Source organism: Chlorocebus sabaeus, chromosome 25 (genome assembly GCF_047675955.1).
Source record: "Chlorocebus sabaeus isolate Y175 chromosome 25, mChlSab1.0.hap1, whole genome shotgun sequence".
In the NCBI taxonomy this organism is placed as follows: Eukaryota; Metazoa; Chordata; class Mammalia; order Primates; family Cercopithecidae; genus Chlorocebus; species Chlorocebus sabaeus.
This window is the reverse complement of record NC_132928.1, coordinates 71229103-71244399: the sequence shown is the minus strand read 5'-3', so window position 1 is coordinate 71244399 and position 15297 is coordinate 71229103. Positions and strand designations below refer to the sequence as shown.

The 15297-nt window shown below is 40.0% G+C and overlaps 1 protein-coding gene across 1 annotated transcript in view; it reads left to right on the top strand.

Moving 5' to 3' along the window:
• Positions 1–15297, top strand: part of PCNX2 (pecanex 2) — a 312991-nt gene that overhangs the window by 50193 nt on the left and 247501 nt on the right. Inside the window, exon 9 of the mRNA XM_007989814.3 lies at positions 9074–9209. Coding sequence (XP_007988005.3) covers positions 9074–9209 — 136 coding nt within the window. The remainder of the gene's footprint in view (positions 1–9073; positions 9210–15297) is intronic.

Here is a 15297-nt window from a genome sequence, read left to right as displayed (position 1 = left end):
CTGAAGGGCTGTTGCTATGTTAGTCTACTTATGATGGCTCATAAGCCCCAGGTGACAGGATTTTCCAGTTTTTTCCACAAGGAGCTAGAAATGCATATTTGTATCTAAAAGTGTATTTTGTTTCATGTTGTTGATTTTATTTTATTTTATTTTTTTTTTTTGAGACGGAGTCTCCCTCTGTCACCCAGTCTAGAGTGCAGTGGCGCAATCTCGGCTTACTGCAACCTCCGCCTCCTGGGTTCAAGTGATTCTCCTGCCTCCGCCTCCTGAGTAGCTGGGATTACAGGCGCGTGCCACCCAGCCTCGGCTAATGTTTTTGTATTTTTAGTAGAGACAGGGATTCACCATGTTAGCCAGGATGGTCTCAATCTCCTCACCTCGTGATCCGCCTGCCTTGGCCTCCCAAAGTGCTGGATTACAGGCGTGAGTCACCGTGCCCAGCCGATTTTAATTTTTTTTTTTTAAAACACCACCACAGATCACAGGTTGTGCGTGGTTGACTGTGGCCTGTGAACTACCTGTGGTCAGCCTCTGCCCTGCCTCTCCAGTGGGAAAGCGCTTGCCCTCAGCTCTTCTTGCGCACATGTGCAGCATCCAGACACCGTTGGTGGTTCCCACTCTGCAGGCGCCTCCAAACCACCTTGCCAAGGTCTCCACTCATTGCTCCCTTTTGAAACTCTCGTCTTTGAAAGCTCAAGTTACAATCTGCCTCTGTTATACTTCTTTTCCTTCTCAGTCCTCCCTGTGAAAATAAATTCATCTCTTCAAGTTGCTGCCAGTAGGATGCTGATCACATTCTCCTTGGTATCTCATTTACTTGTAGAGAGTTCCCATCTCTTTTTCTAGATTGCATACATCTAAAACGAGCCTTCACTTAGCCCTTTATAGGTAGGTGCTCAATAAATGTGGGATTAAATCAAATGAATCACTGGATGTGACAAAGATGGCCCAGTTGGAGTTCTGGGATGAAGACAGCAGGAGAAGCTAAACAGGAGGGGCCGAGTAGGGCCCTGGGGCACATGAAACTGGTGGAGGAGTGTGGTTTGTTCTCTATGCAGCAGGAGTGATGGGAATCTATGTGCAGAGCAAAACAACCCTGATGAATGTGGGATTATCAAAACAACCTCAACAAATAAATCCCTCATCTTTGATGGGACGGTTGGAGGGAGAGCCAAAGCACTAGCAGTTTGCCAGATCAACGCATTTGAACACAGAATGTGATCTCCTCCTTTTATAAGTGGGAAGTACAGTAAAATGAAACCTGTAAAATGACCCGTTTTAAACCAATCTACATAGAAATCAGAGGTAGAGACTCAAATTAAATTTTCCAGCCCTGAGTTTTTGTTATTTTTATTTTTGATTTTTTTGGGACAGGGTCTTGCTCTGTGGCCTAGGCTGGAGTGCACTGACATGATCTTGGCTCATTGCAACTTCTGCCTCCTGGGTTCAAGCAATTCTCCTGCCTCAGCCTCTCAAGTAGCTGGGATTATAGGCACACACCACCACACCTGGCTGATTTTTTTGTATTTTTACTAGAGATAGGGTTTTGTCATGTTGGTGAGGCTGGTCTCGAACTCCTGGACTCAAAGTGATTTGCCCTCCTCACCCTCCCAAAGTTCTAGGATTATAGGCATGAGCCACCGCGCCCAGTCCAGCCCTGTGTTTTATTAGTTCATAAGGAAACAATTTTCTCTGTCTGTATGAAAGCTAAAATCAGAGGAAAATCTGACATTGAGAATTTTACTTCCTTGAAATCAGAGGTTTAGTGTCTAGCTATGTGAACACAAATTTTGTCTCGGACTTATCTGGGTTCAAATTCCAGCACTGATATTTACTTTTTGTTTGACATTGTGCAGCTTGCTTAACCATCTGAAGTATCCATTTTCTAACAAAAAACTGCAGATAATACCTCTGTAACTAATTCACTGGTTTGCTTTAAAAATTAAATGTGGGCCAGGCATGGTGGCTCACGCCTGTAATCCCAGCACTTTGGGAGGCCATGGCAGGCGGATCACAAGGTCAGGAGTTCAAGACCAGCTGAATCAACGTAGTGAAACCCTGTCTCTAATAAAAATACAAAAATTAGCTGGGTGTGGTGGCACGCACCTGTAATCCCAGGTACTTGGGAGGCTGAGGCAGGAGAATCACTTGAACCCGGGAGGCAGAGGTTGCAGTGAGCCGAGATCACACCACTGCACTCCAGCAAGGGCAAGAGAGCAAGACCACGTCTCAAAAAAAAAAAATAATAATAATTAAATGTGATAGTACACATGCAGTGTTTAGGACAGTGCCTGCCATAGAGGGCCCTCAGTCAATGTTGGCTGTTGTTACTATCTTTGGATAGAAGCAGAAGGACTTCAGGTGAAGTGCATTGTGACTTGATATACCAAAAGATGCTGACTTTTGTTTCTTGAGTTTTTATAATAAAATACCCGATTTTATATAACAAAAATACTTTGGGCCAGGTGGAAGCCTTTCCTCTAGTCCTTTATGAGTTGGTTTATGTGATTTGAAGGCATTCTCCTTATTAACCTGTTGTGTTCCAACATCTTGGCATGTATAATTTTAGAGCAGGTCCTTTAATATGATGTCCTTGGCTTTTAATGCAATTAGATTTTAAGTTCTTCTATTACAGTAAACATAAACTTTGATTTTGAACTTGGAAGGATGCCTACTTGGGGCTGTAAGTCATTCAGCCATGGAAGATATATTGGAAAAGCAGGCTTTTCCCTATGAGGTGACTTCAGTGGCTGGGATTGTCTCCAACTGGGCCATTAAACGACTGATTCTTCTTATTGGCAAAAAAGCCATTCCTCTTAGCTATTGTTCAGCCTTGTTACCATGTGACAGTTTTATATCCCTGACTCCCAAGTATGAATAGGGAATTGTTAGTAATGTAACTTCATGTCTCTTTGGGGATTCCTGAAGGAAACCGGGAGAGGAAACAAACTTCTCTCCTCGGCCTCACTGTCGCTGTGGGAACCAGTGCAGTTCTTGTGGACTGCTGCAGAAAAACAGCAGCATTTTCCGCTTATACAATAGCTGCCCATAGAGCAGGTACCTTTGGTAACATTAGCTAACACAGTTCTGCTCTCCCCAGAAACTGGAATGAGGAAACTACAACTTGAATTGCAGCCTTTAGAATTGCTAGTAGGAAAAAGTGCCAGAGGATAAATCCACTTGAGTATTTTATTACCCAGAACACAAGATTGATTCAATAGTTCAGAGCCAAAATGAACTAATTTGCCTGGAAAGTTGGAATTGCTAATCTGCCTAGAAAACCGAAGTGGAAGTAGGCAATCTGCCTAGGAAGTTGGAGGTGAAGCTGCTTAGAAAGTTGAAATGTGTTTTTGAGTGCAAAGGGTTTGTTGCAGAGTGAATTTTTATTACTACTCAGTAGATCTTGTAATTAAAGCTTGACGGTTTCTTTTTTTTGTTCAGCAAATATTTATATTTCTTTGTGTATAAATTAATCCAAGTAATATAGCAGAACTTTCTTCTATGAACAATCTATAACCATGTTTCCGTATGAATCTGGCTTTTCCAGTGTCATAAACAATCTAATGGAAATGCATGCAAAATGCATATCATCTGCTCCCCAGTGAAATCTGATTGGAAAGACATGATATTTACATTCATTTTGAGGATCTATAACTCATAAAGTAGGCATGGTACTCTTCTGAATGGAAGAGTCATTCTGTAGCAAATTCATTTGCAGGACTTTTTTGGGGAATTTTTTTATCAAGGATGGAACTTCAACTTGTTTTTATTTAAAAAATAGAGTAGGATGGTAATATAAATATTTATGTGAATTCACTTATTCATGGCTTTTGTTTTTGAATTATTGTAGCAAAGATTGAAGCAGATATTTTCAGTTTATAAATTAGGCTTATGTTTGAAAGCTGCCCTAAATCTCTAATCCCACTGTGTACCATACTCCAAAGGTGGACTGAAGCCCTGTACTTAATCTTTACTACCTCCTCAGAGTTCTTACTCTTTTGTTGACATTATCAGCTTCTCTGACCCTTATCTCAAAAAGACCTCTTACTTATTGGGATTAACTTTCAGGAAAGTCCTCTAAAGCCACAATGTTTAATTATCTACCTGGTTCCCAGAGAAGATAAGCAGGCAGAAAGCAGCAAGAAGTAATCATGTCTGTTTAGACTGGGTTTTTAACTTTAGTCAGAATAAATAATAGTGACACTCTGGTTTGGAATAGCTGAGCAGGAATGTGGGGCAACGAAACAAGTCAACTAGATATTCAAAATGAAGAGTAAAACGTTGTAACTTCTCTCAATATTAGATATACCCAGTACCATGTGCCATTCAATGATAGTTTGGAAATTTCATCTTTTATTACAAATATTTGAGGTATGCATATAGCTGCCTCACTCACTTAATTTGGATAGTAGAGAGATAGATATTTGCTGCTTCAAATTTGAAAAACTTTTGCGGTTTCTTGGTGCCTTTGATCACACGGAGGTGAAAAAGATTGGCAAGAGGTAGATGATCACCTGGGTCTGCCTTGGAATAGTGTCTGCCCTCCCAAATTTCCATGTCCTCTCTTTTTGGTGTTCACTCTTTACTCTCTGCTCCTTTCGCTGTCATTCTTATCTTATTTTCTTAGACATGTTAGAAAGAGATTGTACTTTCACCCAGGCATAGAGTCATAAGGACAAAAGGTTTGTGAGGTTGATTCTAGAAAGATTTTGTTCTCTGGGGCATCTTCTCTGAAAGCCTGAAAATTGGCCCTGCCACTCAGTGTGGATCTCTTTGGGTGGCCACAGCCACTGCCGCCACATGATGGCAGTCAGGTCCCATGCTCCCGGCCTTGCCTCACTTCCACGGTGTCGCTGCCTTTTTCTCTGATACTCACACGAATTTTGCCGTCACGTAAGAGTTGTTTGCCGACTGTAAAACAAGAAACAAGAATCGCTGTTAAAATTCAAAATAACAGGTTATGGTTTTCAGAACAGTGCTGCTTTAGTTAAACATCCTGCATATTGAACATGTTGCTGCGACTTTCATCTCTGTGTGCCTCTGTGGGCTTCGTGCCCATGTCCCCGGAGGAAGCCTGAAAAACAAGGAAAGAGGCAGAAAACGGGAGGCCCCCTCCCTGAGAGTGGTAGACTGTCGTCTTTAAACTCTGGGGAAGATGAAGAATTTCAGGAAATGTTTTTCCAACATCAGTGAGACAGTGTAGAAGAAGCACATGTATTTTGACTGTCTGTTACTTGTAGAAACTCAGATGGTGAAAACCTGGGGAGTCCAGTATGGTGGAATATCGTCATGGTCAATTTGAGGCCCAACTCTTTCCATATAGGAGTGCGCTCTTCTGGCCCAGGCTAGATTCTAGCCCCAGGCCTGTCTTTATTACTTTCTAGTGGCAGCACTTTTAAAAGTTTCCACCATTAGTCACTATTTCTGCTATTGCTTGGAGCTCAATCTAACTTAAATAAACTTATCTCTGCTATAGCCCTGAACCAAACTAGTTTACCAAAGATTCACCAGAGAACGGGATAATTGAGACCAGATGTGCTAAGTATCGTGTATTGCAGTTCACAGAATAGTTACTACAGGCTTGGGATATTTCCATTGCCATTATTGTTTTGGAGGAAGAGAAAATGCCTCTTGAAACTTAACGCTTTCACTTTATATGTATTAATGTGGGAAAAGCTTTGGCTTTAAGTTACTAAGACGTTGTGTTTGTAGACGATAATGATGCTTACAGTCTCTAACTTCAAAAGATGCGAGAGAATAACCAGTAAATACTCGGAGAAGAGACACAAGCAAAGAACATAGACTTTGTAATTATTCAAAGATTGCACTCCTGTCCACCTGTCCATGTCAGTGATTTTTGTGGACATCGTCGTCTCTTTGGTGCTTGGGTGGGCAGGCTGGTGCACATGGATTATAATTACACTATCAGGACATCAGAGAATTATATCACATAGGGAAACATCGTCATTTGAGCAATGCTTACTGTAAGCATGTAACCATTTCCTCCTGGCCAAATGGGGAGCCCACATACACATGACAATACAGATGACAATACAGGTTTCTGATGCAGATGTATACCAGTCATTAAGCTCAGAAGAGAATCTTTCTAAATATGCTCATGCCTTGTCTAGAATACTCAAACCTTATAAAAGAGGTTAATTAAGAGGGAAGTTAATATGCTGTTTGAGACTGTCTTTATAAAATAAGGAGAATTAGGTGTGAGTTGAGGGCAAAATACTCTTCCCCCATGCCTGCTAACAGAGACACCTGAAATTAATATACTATTAGTGTAAAAGCATAGGAGTTATGTTACTATTTAATATAAGAATAAGCAAAGTCAAGGGTCAGGGATGGTTATGAAGTGCCTAATATATGAAAGGCAATGTTCACTGCTTTATGTACATAGTCTGGTTTAGTTTTCACAATGATCCCTACGAGGAAAATATCTTCCTGATTTTATAGGGAGGATTCAAGGTAGGAAGACAACATGCTTATAGTCACAGATAGTAAGTAGTAGAGAAATACTTTAACCTAGTTCTGTTTAATTCTAGAACTGACCCAAAAGATTTTAAATGGAAAATCAACCCATAGATTTTTTAAAGGATATTTAAATGGCTTACATAGGAAAATGATGTTTATTATTATTATTTTACAATCAGAAATGTACTAAGAAATATGGAAGAATTAAGCTGATGTCTATTGATTGACACTTCCTTTTGTATCATGTATCCTAGCAGGATGCCTTAGTAGGAGGAAGACTGCTCTAAAACAGCCATTCGTTACACGTGATGTCGTAGTCAATTCTTAGTTTATTTCAGTTGGCAATAGAGGGTGCTGTACACCTTCTACATTTTTGCACAGAAGCATACATTTCTTTTCCCACTCTTGCCTATTTACGATCATTACCTACCTTACCTACAATGTAGTTAGCTTAATCTTTTGGTTTTAGTGAAGTTCTGGCATGTGCTCCGTTTAAGATATCTCTGAATTTGTGTCAACAATGCAATTTCAGTTCTATTGTATTTCGATGTGAAATGACAGAGTTACGTTACTCAGCGGCTTCTGTACAACACAGAAGAGTTTGAATTAACATTGTTTTTATAAATCTAACTAATCTTTTTCTCTGTTAGTGACGGAGATTATGCCACTAACATAGACGAGAAGGAAAAGCACTATTTTAGGAGCAAGCATTAAATAATGGAAACATAGGATTTTTAAGTTTTCAAACTCCATGTACTTACTCTACCTGGTTCATTTCCTAAACCCTAACCTTATCATGTTATGTTTCCTAAGTGGTTCTTTATAGGAAAACTTTATTGAATGTATTGAAGTTTTTGTTTATTTACGTGTGTATATGAAAGTTGCTTTTTTTTTTTTTTTGAGATAAGATCTTACTCTGTTCACACAGGCTGGAGTGCAGTGGTGTGATCATGGCTCACTGCAGCCTAGATCCCCCAGGCTCAAGTGGTCTCCAACCTCAGCCTCCCAAGTAGCTGGGACTATAGGCATGTGCAACCATGCCCAGCTAATTTTTTTCTATTTTTGTGGAGATTAGGTCTCACTATGTTGCCAGGGCTGGTCTTGAACTCCTGGGCTCAAGCAATCCTCCCACCTCAGCCTCTCAAAATGTTGGGATTACAGGAATGAGCCACTGCACCCAGCTGTATGACAGTATTTTGAACACCATTCACACAGAATAACTATTGGTATGCTTATGAGTATGATAGGAAGGAGTTAAGAAAAAGAAAGATCCAAAAGATTGCAGAAACTTTATCATGAAAGGTGTAGATCATAAATCAGAAGGGAATTATGTTACTGTAGCATCTGCATTCTTAAGGAGCCTGTATTAGACAGTGTGATTTGGGCTACAAGTAACCTTATGTAACAAAATGGGCTGCACAATGAGATATATTATGTCAGAACACAAGAAGCCCAAAGATATGGTCTGTTCAAGGTTGGTGAATTCGGAGGTTTAATGCTGTCATCAAAAAACTAGTTCCCTTCCATCACTCAGCTCTCCAGTCCTCAAGTTTTTCCTTCACGATGGCAGTATTTATTATTCATGAATCATGCAAAGGCCTGGAGAAAGACTGTCTTTTACTTTTGTTACTACTTAAGAACTATAGAAAATTTTGTCCAAGAGCTCTCTTATTCCCAGCCAACTCTTCTTTGCTCCTCAGTGACCTCTTAGAATTGTGTTTCTTTCTCATTCCAAAGCCAAGCTCTGGCCAGAATGAACGGCTTAGAGACCAGGATTTTTCCCTGGGGCTGGGGAAGGACCTCATGTCTCTTCCAAAGCACACAGTCTTGGATGACTTAATAAGATAGAGTTATGTTAGCAGACATTCTATGAGAAATGCCTGTTGAGTAGGCGGCAACGTTGTCTCCTAAAAGTTATAGGTAGCCTGCTAGGAAATCAGATAGAGAAGTATGTCCTAGTTTTTGCTTTCTGAGCCAAAGGAAAAAAATGCCAGGATTGAGACTGCTTACTGTTAATTTAAGTCTTGCCAATCTGTGGGTGATTAAAGATAAAACTATTTTATATACAGATCACAACTAATTCCATAATGTCCTCTTGATCAATTACCCAAGACATTTCTTTTGTCTAATATGTACTTACCGTGCTTTGGGCTGTGGTGGAGAGGAGATGCAGTCAGGTAGTAGAGGTGTTAGTCTCTGTTTCTTCCTGGTTGGTGTTTGGAGAATTATCAAGCCCACTATTTGTTTTTACAAAATGTGAGGCTAGAACTTGTTACTAAGGCCTCCCCACCCATTAAATATGTAAAAAAATTAAGGTTGTCATCTGTAGAATACCAGGCATCTACCCACCTGCCCTATGACACACTGCAACCCTGGGCAGCCTGAGTAATTTCAATGTATGCAGGGTAATTGACCTTCTCCCTGAAGGTAGCCTTGTATGCATAATTTTAAACTCTTAACTCTTTATGTAAGGTTGTAAAGACTCATCCAATACCTGCTTTGGGCATTCCTATTGTTCTTGTGTTTGTGTATAATAAATAGATGACTTGTGGTATCGCCAGGTAACCAAAGCTTTTGTTTTGCCCACCCTCAGAGAGATGCAGGTCAGCTCCTCCAGTACCACAACTTCTGAGAGTCAAGATCCGTCTTCTGGGGACCCTGCTGTCAGTGCCCTTCAGCAACAGCTGTTACTGATGGTGGCTCGCAGGACCCAGTCAGAAACCCCACGGGTACGTACATTCCAGAATTGCTGTTTGTGGATGTTCTAGAAACAGGGGATCTTAAAACCTTTTTCCAGGTTGGATTACCTGACAGGATTAGTCAGCTCTTTCCCTGAATTTTGCATCACTGGGTTGTTGATATATCACTGCAAGGCAGTCTACTGACTGAATGTGAAAAGAAATCAGAGAGATAGCAGCTAACCTTGGGTTGATATTAAGAGGATTGCCACTGCCTCAGTTGCTTTTCAAATGCATTAGAAATTCATGCACATTGATCTTTGGTTGCCGGGATGCATAAGTCTCTCAAGAGCTCACTGGATTAGGTTGCCTTTTTCGCCCATGGTTTGCAAAGTGTCTGTTTTTTTTAAAAAAAATAATGTATTATTGCCTTGTATATTAAATATTCAAAGATTCTTAAATATTTGACTTAAAGGGAGACTTTATTCTTGGGGCAAGTGACATTATTCTCAAGAGGTCTAAAAATGTGAAGCCTTTCATTATTTTACTAAGAGATAACTTATTAATGTTCATTCATTTATCCCGTCAACCTTTAATAAGACTCTTAGGAGGCAGAGCCAAGGATTAAAAGCCAGAGATAACATGGGAGATTAGTGAAACACCCAGACATGAAGTTAGAGCTGCAGATTCAATTTTGGGCATTTTGGAGGAGGGGGAATGGGGACGGCTTCTTAGAAGAAGAAATACTTGGGTTAGACCTCGAAGAAAGATTGGTTTCCATTGGTACTTATTGAGAGAAGAGGATTGTAGATGGGATGATGTCATGTGAGTGTCAACTTTCTTTATTTCTGTTTACCTTTTTCCTGGAAATGTTTCAGTTCATTCTGGAAAAGCTCATCTTTGAAAAAATAATAATTTTATATATATATAATTATGTTTATATATATAAATATATATGTTTATATATATATAAATATATATATGTGTATACGTTTTTGATTGCTTAGCCACATTTTTCCAAAGGATGCTCAACAATACAATGTGGCTGGCTGCAGTGACTCACGCCTGTAATCCCAGCACTTTGGGAGGCCAAGGTGGATGGATCACTTGAGGTCAGGAGTTCAAGACCAGCCTGGCCAACATGGCAAAACCCCATCTCTACTAAAAATACAAACATTAGCCTGGCATGGTGGCACATGCCTGTAGTCCCAGCTATTTGGGAGGCTGAAGCGCAAGAATCGCTTGAACCCCGGAGGCAGAGGTTGCAATCAGCCAAGGTCGTGCCACTGCATTCCAACCTGGGCAACAGAGCGAGACTCTGTCTCCAACAAACACACACGCACAAAATACAGTGGGTTGAAATTTATACACCATTACTCAGCTGTGCAAAGAAAATGTTGAGTTACCTTTTAGCTGACCACATATTGCCCTGAGTTCTTATTCCTGTTGATGTGGGGAGTGTAGGGATGACTTAACTTAAAAGTGCTAATTGCCAGACACAGTGGCTCACGCCTGTAATCCCAACACTTTGGGAGGCTGAAGTGGGGGGATGGTTTGAGCCCAGGAGTTCAAGGCTGCAGTGAGCTATGACTGCACCACTGCACTCTAGCCTGGGTGGCAGAGTGAGATCCTCTCTCAAACAAAAAAAGTGCTAATTAGGGTAACTCAGCCCTTTCAGGCTTGGAGTTTCTGTGTGAACAAGTGTTTAATTTATTCAAAGAAGCAGCCTTTTGGGACTGTTTATTCTCTTCCCTTTCATGTATTCAGGCTCTCTTCCTTCTTTCCAGGGCCTCTGTGTGTAAGAGATAGGATTCCTAAACCTGTGGTTGGAAGTGGACCTGGGAGGGGCCCTTCCGGGGAGGGGAGCATCCCCTCAGCCCAGTCACCGGGTGTACTGTGTGTTGTACCTGCCTGGTTTGGGTGAGGTGTTGGATCTGCCACTCACTGACCACCGGAGACCCTGCCATTTGCCCTAGCCGTGTTCTGCACACACTGTCAGCCTGTATGAGGTCTGTGAGCTCTGCCCAGCCCCACCCCCAGCTGCCAGAATATAGTTCTCACCCCAGCCCTAGTATGTGGGGCCTGTGGAACGCAGGCTTTCCTGAGAAACTTGCATTTTCCCCGTGATAGGCCCGGGGAAGCGCTCACTCCCTACTACCCTCCAGAACATTAGTGTTGAACCTTCAAGAAGGTTCCATGAAAGTATCAGGAGAGCTTGGAAAGATGTGAATGCCATTGATTTCATGAGTAGCAGAACTAGAGGAAACTAGAAACTTTAGATTATCAAAGGTATACATCTATTGATTTAGTATCTCAAAAATATCCCAGTTAGAGCAGAAACTTGAAAATAAGTAAATACTGAAAGAATAAATCAGAAACAGTCCTGCCATTCCTTATTTTACATTTGTAATCCTATAAATGGCATGATGATGCATAAAAACTCAACTCATCTGTAGTGTTTTATTGTTAGACACTTAACCAAATTCATTGCTTCAACAATTTAAACTTACTTTAAGTAAAAATTTTTAAAGTTCTATATTCTATTGTATATGGGTATGGAAGAGGAAAAATGAAGATTGCTAACCAAGCTCATGTTTAGACCCTAAGAAAATATTTACAAAGTCTCATACTGGGAAAAAAATGTAGTTCTACTATTTGATTTCTAAATATAACTGATATCACCAGGAAATTAAATTAGGTTTCAGACACGAAATAAAAATTAAATAGGTTTTCTACTCATTATCCAACAAATATTTGCTGTAGGCTGGCTATGCCTGCAGTCCTGTGCTAGAAGCTTGGTATACAATGGTGAAAAAATCTCAGTCCCTGCCTACAATAAGTTTGACAGCCAGTCAACCAATTCAACTCTATACAACAGGAATTCTGATTAGAATAGGCTCTAGTGGTGTGGGACACAGGAGAAGCTCCAGGCCAGGAAACGGGATCAGAGAGGCTTCCTCAGCAAGGTGACACTTCCGCTGAAATGTGGAGGATGAGTTGAAGTTAACCAAATAAAAGGAGATAAGAGTATCTAGACAGAGAAACGACCTGGCCAAAGGGACCTGGAGGTGAGGCTGAAAGCAGGTGTGCTCAGTGTTCCTGGAGCCTGGAGGCACAGGGCAGCTATTTCTCAGAAGGAGACTAGCAAAAGTAAGCAGGAGATAAGGCTCTGAAGACAAGACTTTAATCCCTTCCTTCCCCCATCCTCCCTGCCCCTCTCCTTCAAGTGCAGCACATGAGCTCTGAGAGTGCTTCCCCTGCAACTTTCCGCAAGCTCTTTCTAGCAGAGGATGGAATTCTGCAGGCTCTGATGGGCGGGTGGTCAGGAAGTGAGCCAAGGTCAGAGAAAGACTTTTCTAAAATTCCTCCCTGGTACAAATACAGTATGTGTGTGGAGAATGAAGTGTCCCTGAAAGGGGAGCTCCCAGGAAGGGCTGTCACTTTTATGAAGGGCTGGTCACTTTATATATATATATGTGTGTGTGTGTGTGTGTGTGTGTATTCCAACCATATATATATATGTGTATATATATGGTTGGAATTGGTGAAAACCTGTTGTTTGAACTCAAGATTGGCATTCAGGGGTTTTGAATATTACCAATTAAAAATGTTGCATGAATCCATATTATAAACTTGTACTTCTCTGTCACTAAGTTTTTTCATCATGTGCTTCTAACCCCACAGAGTATATTCTGTAGACTCATTACCATGGTTTTAAAAATCTTACATTGTCCCAATATGTTATGGGGCAGTACCTGAGTAATCACCTGGAAACATTTTGTTTATTACACTGCTGGTTGAGAGGCAGGTGCAGTCTACCCAAGGGCAGCACAGGATCTGTAGGAATACAGCATTTTCCGCTTCCATTTACTTTTAACTGGATATAGTCTCCAACTCATTCAGCTTGTCTTACATTAAAAAATGAGATAGTATTGTATGTAAAAGTGTTTTGTAAACTCTAAAGCTCTGTGCAAGTCTATGATAGTGGCATTATTATCATTATCTTATGGATATGTGAAGGTCAAGCATTTCATTGGTCCTAACTGATGAGAACTGGTAAGAATTGCAAAGATGAGCACAGTACTAGGCCTGGCTGACTGTTATTCTAGGTAAATATAAAGGCAGCATATACATCACAATTTACTATCATTAAAACATTAACAAGAACTTATAAGAATATTGGCATTTACTAAAAGATGAAACAGTTGAAATAATTATAGAGATGAAAGAGATGAGACATCAATTATAATATCATAACATTTATTTTTCATCATATATTCATTTATTTGAAAGTATATTAATACTTTAAAAAGAAAAAGTAACATTTGCATCTTTTTCATTTATCGTGTTCAGAAGTTCATTTAAATACAGATGCTCCTCAACTTAGAATGGATTTAGGTCCCTATAAATCCATTATAAATTGAAAATATCATAAGTTGAAAATACATTTAATACATCTAACCTACTGAATATCATAGGTTACCCTGGCCTGCCTTAAACATGCTCAGAACACTTACATTAGCCAACAGTTGGGCAAAATCATCAAATACAAAGCCTATTTTGTAATAAAGTATTGACTATCTCATATCACTTACTGATGTTCTACTGAATGCTTATCCCTTTCACAGCATTGTAAAGTTCAAAAATCATAAGTTGAATCATTGTAAGTCAGAGGCTATCTGTAATAGGTTTAGAATCTACATGACTTGTTATGAATTCTGGCTGCTAAACATGGCCACTGTTATAATAGTATCATTCTACTTTCAAAAAAATATGTTTCATCCCTCAAAGTTTTGTTCACATCCAGATATAATTCACATTCCACTTGTATGTTTTGAACACGAGTTATGTGTATGGTACTGGGCTAGGTGCTGTCATATTTGATGTCATTTTATCTTTAAGAGAAGTCTTCAGGGTAGGCATTATTTCATCTGGGGGTTGAATATCTAAGGAAACTGCAGTGCAGAGAGTACTGGAACTTGGGGCATCGAAGGGATCCTCATCCAGTGTTCCTTCCTAGTTTCCCTTTTGTCACTATTAGGGCCTCCAGTGCTCACATCCCCCTTGGCAGCCACTGCTGTGATTTCTCACAATCCCACTTCTGACACCAAACAGTCCCTACCAACCCTTCCTTCCCAGTGCTGAGCTTGATAGCTGTTAGGAGTTACACATAGTTTCCCAAAGGACCACTTTTCTTCTGTCTACTGTTCACTCCTCTACTCCTTCTCCCTTTTCCCTGCCCTTTCAGGTAAAATCTACAGATACCTTCTGAGAACTGGAGAACCTCTAATTTAAGTTTCAATATCCCCCCACAAAAAAGAGGCCAATGATTTAAATCCATTTGTGCCTGTTCAGACTTTGGGGAGGTTCTGTAGAGCTGATCACTTACTCTCTTTCACATAACAGGGCATAATATCTATTTTAGTTTTTATTACATATGGTTCATTCTCAAAATCACAAACCTGACTTTAAGTTTGTTTTAAATAACATGTTATTTGTAATCCATTATTCCTCATCTTATTTTTGCCAGTTTCCATTTTCAAATTTGTGTTAACTTGTTCTTTCACAATTAGACTATATGTATTGTCTCTTGAACTCTATTTGTTTTGCTGTGAAGGTGGCTTTCTCTTTACTGATGAGCACTGCTTGATGTGTCGATTCACCTGGGCCCCCTTAAGCACGATTGTAGAAAGAGCCCAGACTTTGGCTTCCAGCAAATCTCTTCCTAATCTGGGACCTTGGACCAGTGGCCTAATCTCTCAGAGCCTCAGTTTCTTTTAGGAAACTGAACTATTGTGATCTTTTAAGGATTAGAGATAATATATGGCAAAATTATGACTTTACTAGTTGGTGGCAGTTACTAATATCATCAAAAAATCTTATTTGTTATCTGGAACTCTTGAAAGTAGCATTATTTGAGCAGTAGAATTTCTCAGGTATCTCAGAAGGCATAGTCTTTTATACTTAGATTTCAAAAATTCCGCCCAAAATATTTCTAAAAGGTACACTGTCCTTCCCTACCTTCTTAAGAAGAATATACTGACAATAATGTAAGTTGTTCTTGATAATTCAAATTCATTAAATGAACATTGGATATTATGATATAAACACTAATCCATATGAGGAGTGTATGTAAATG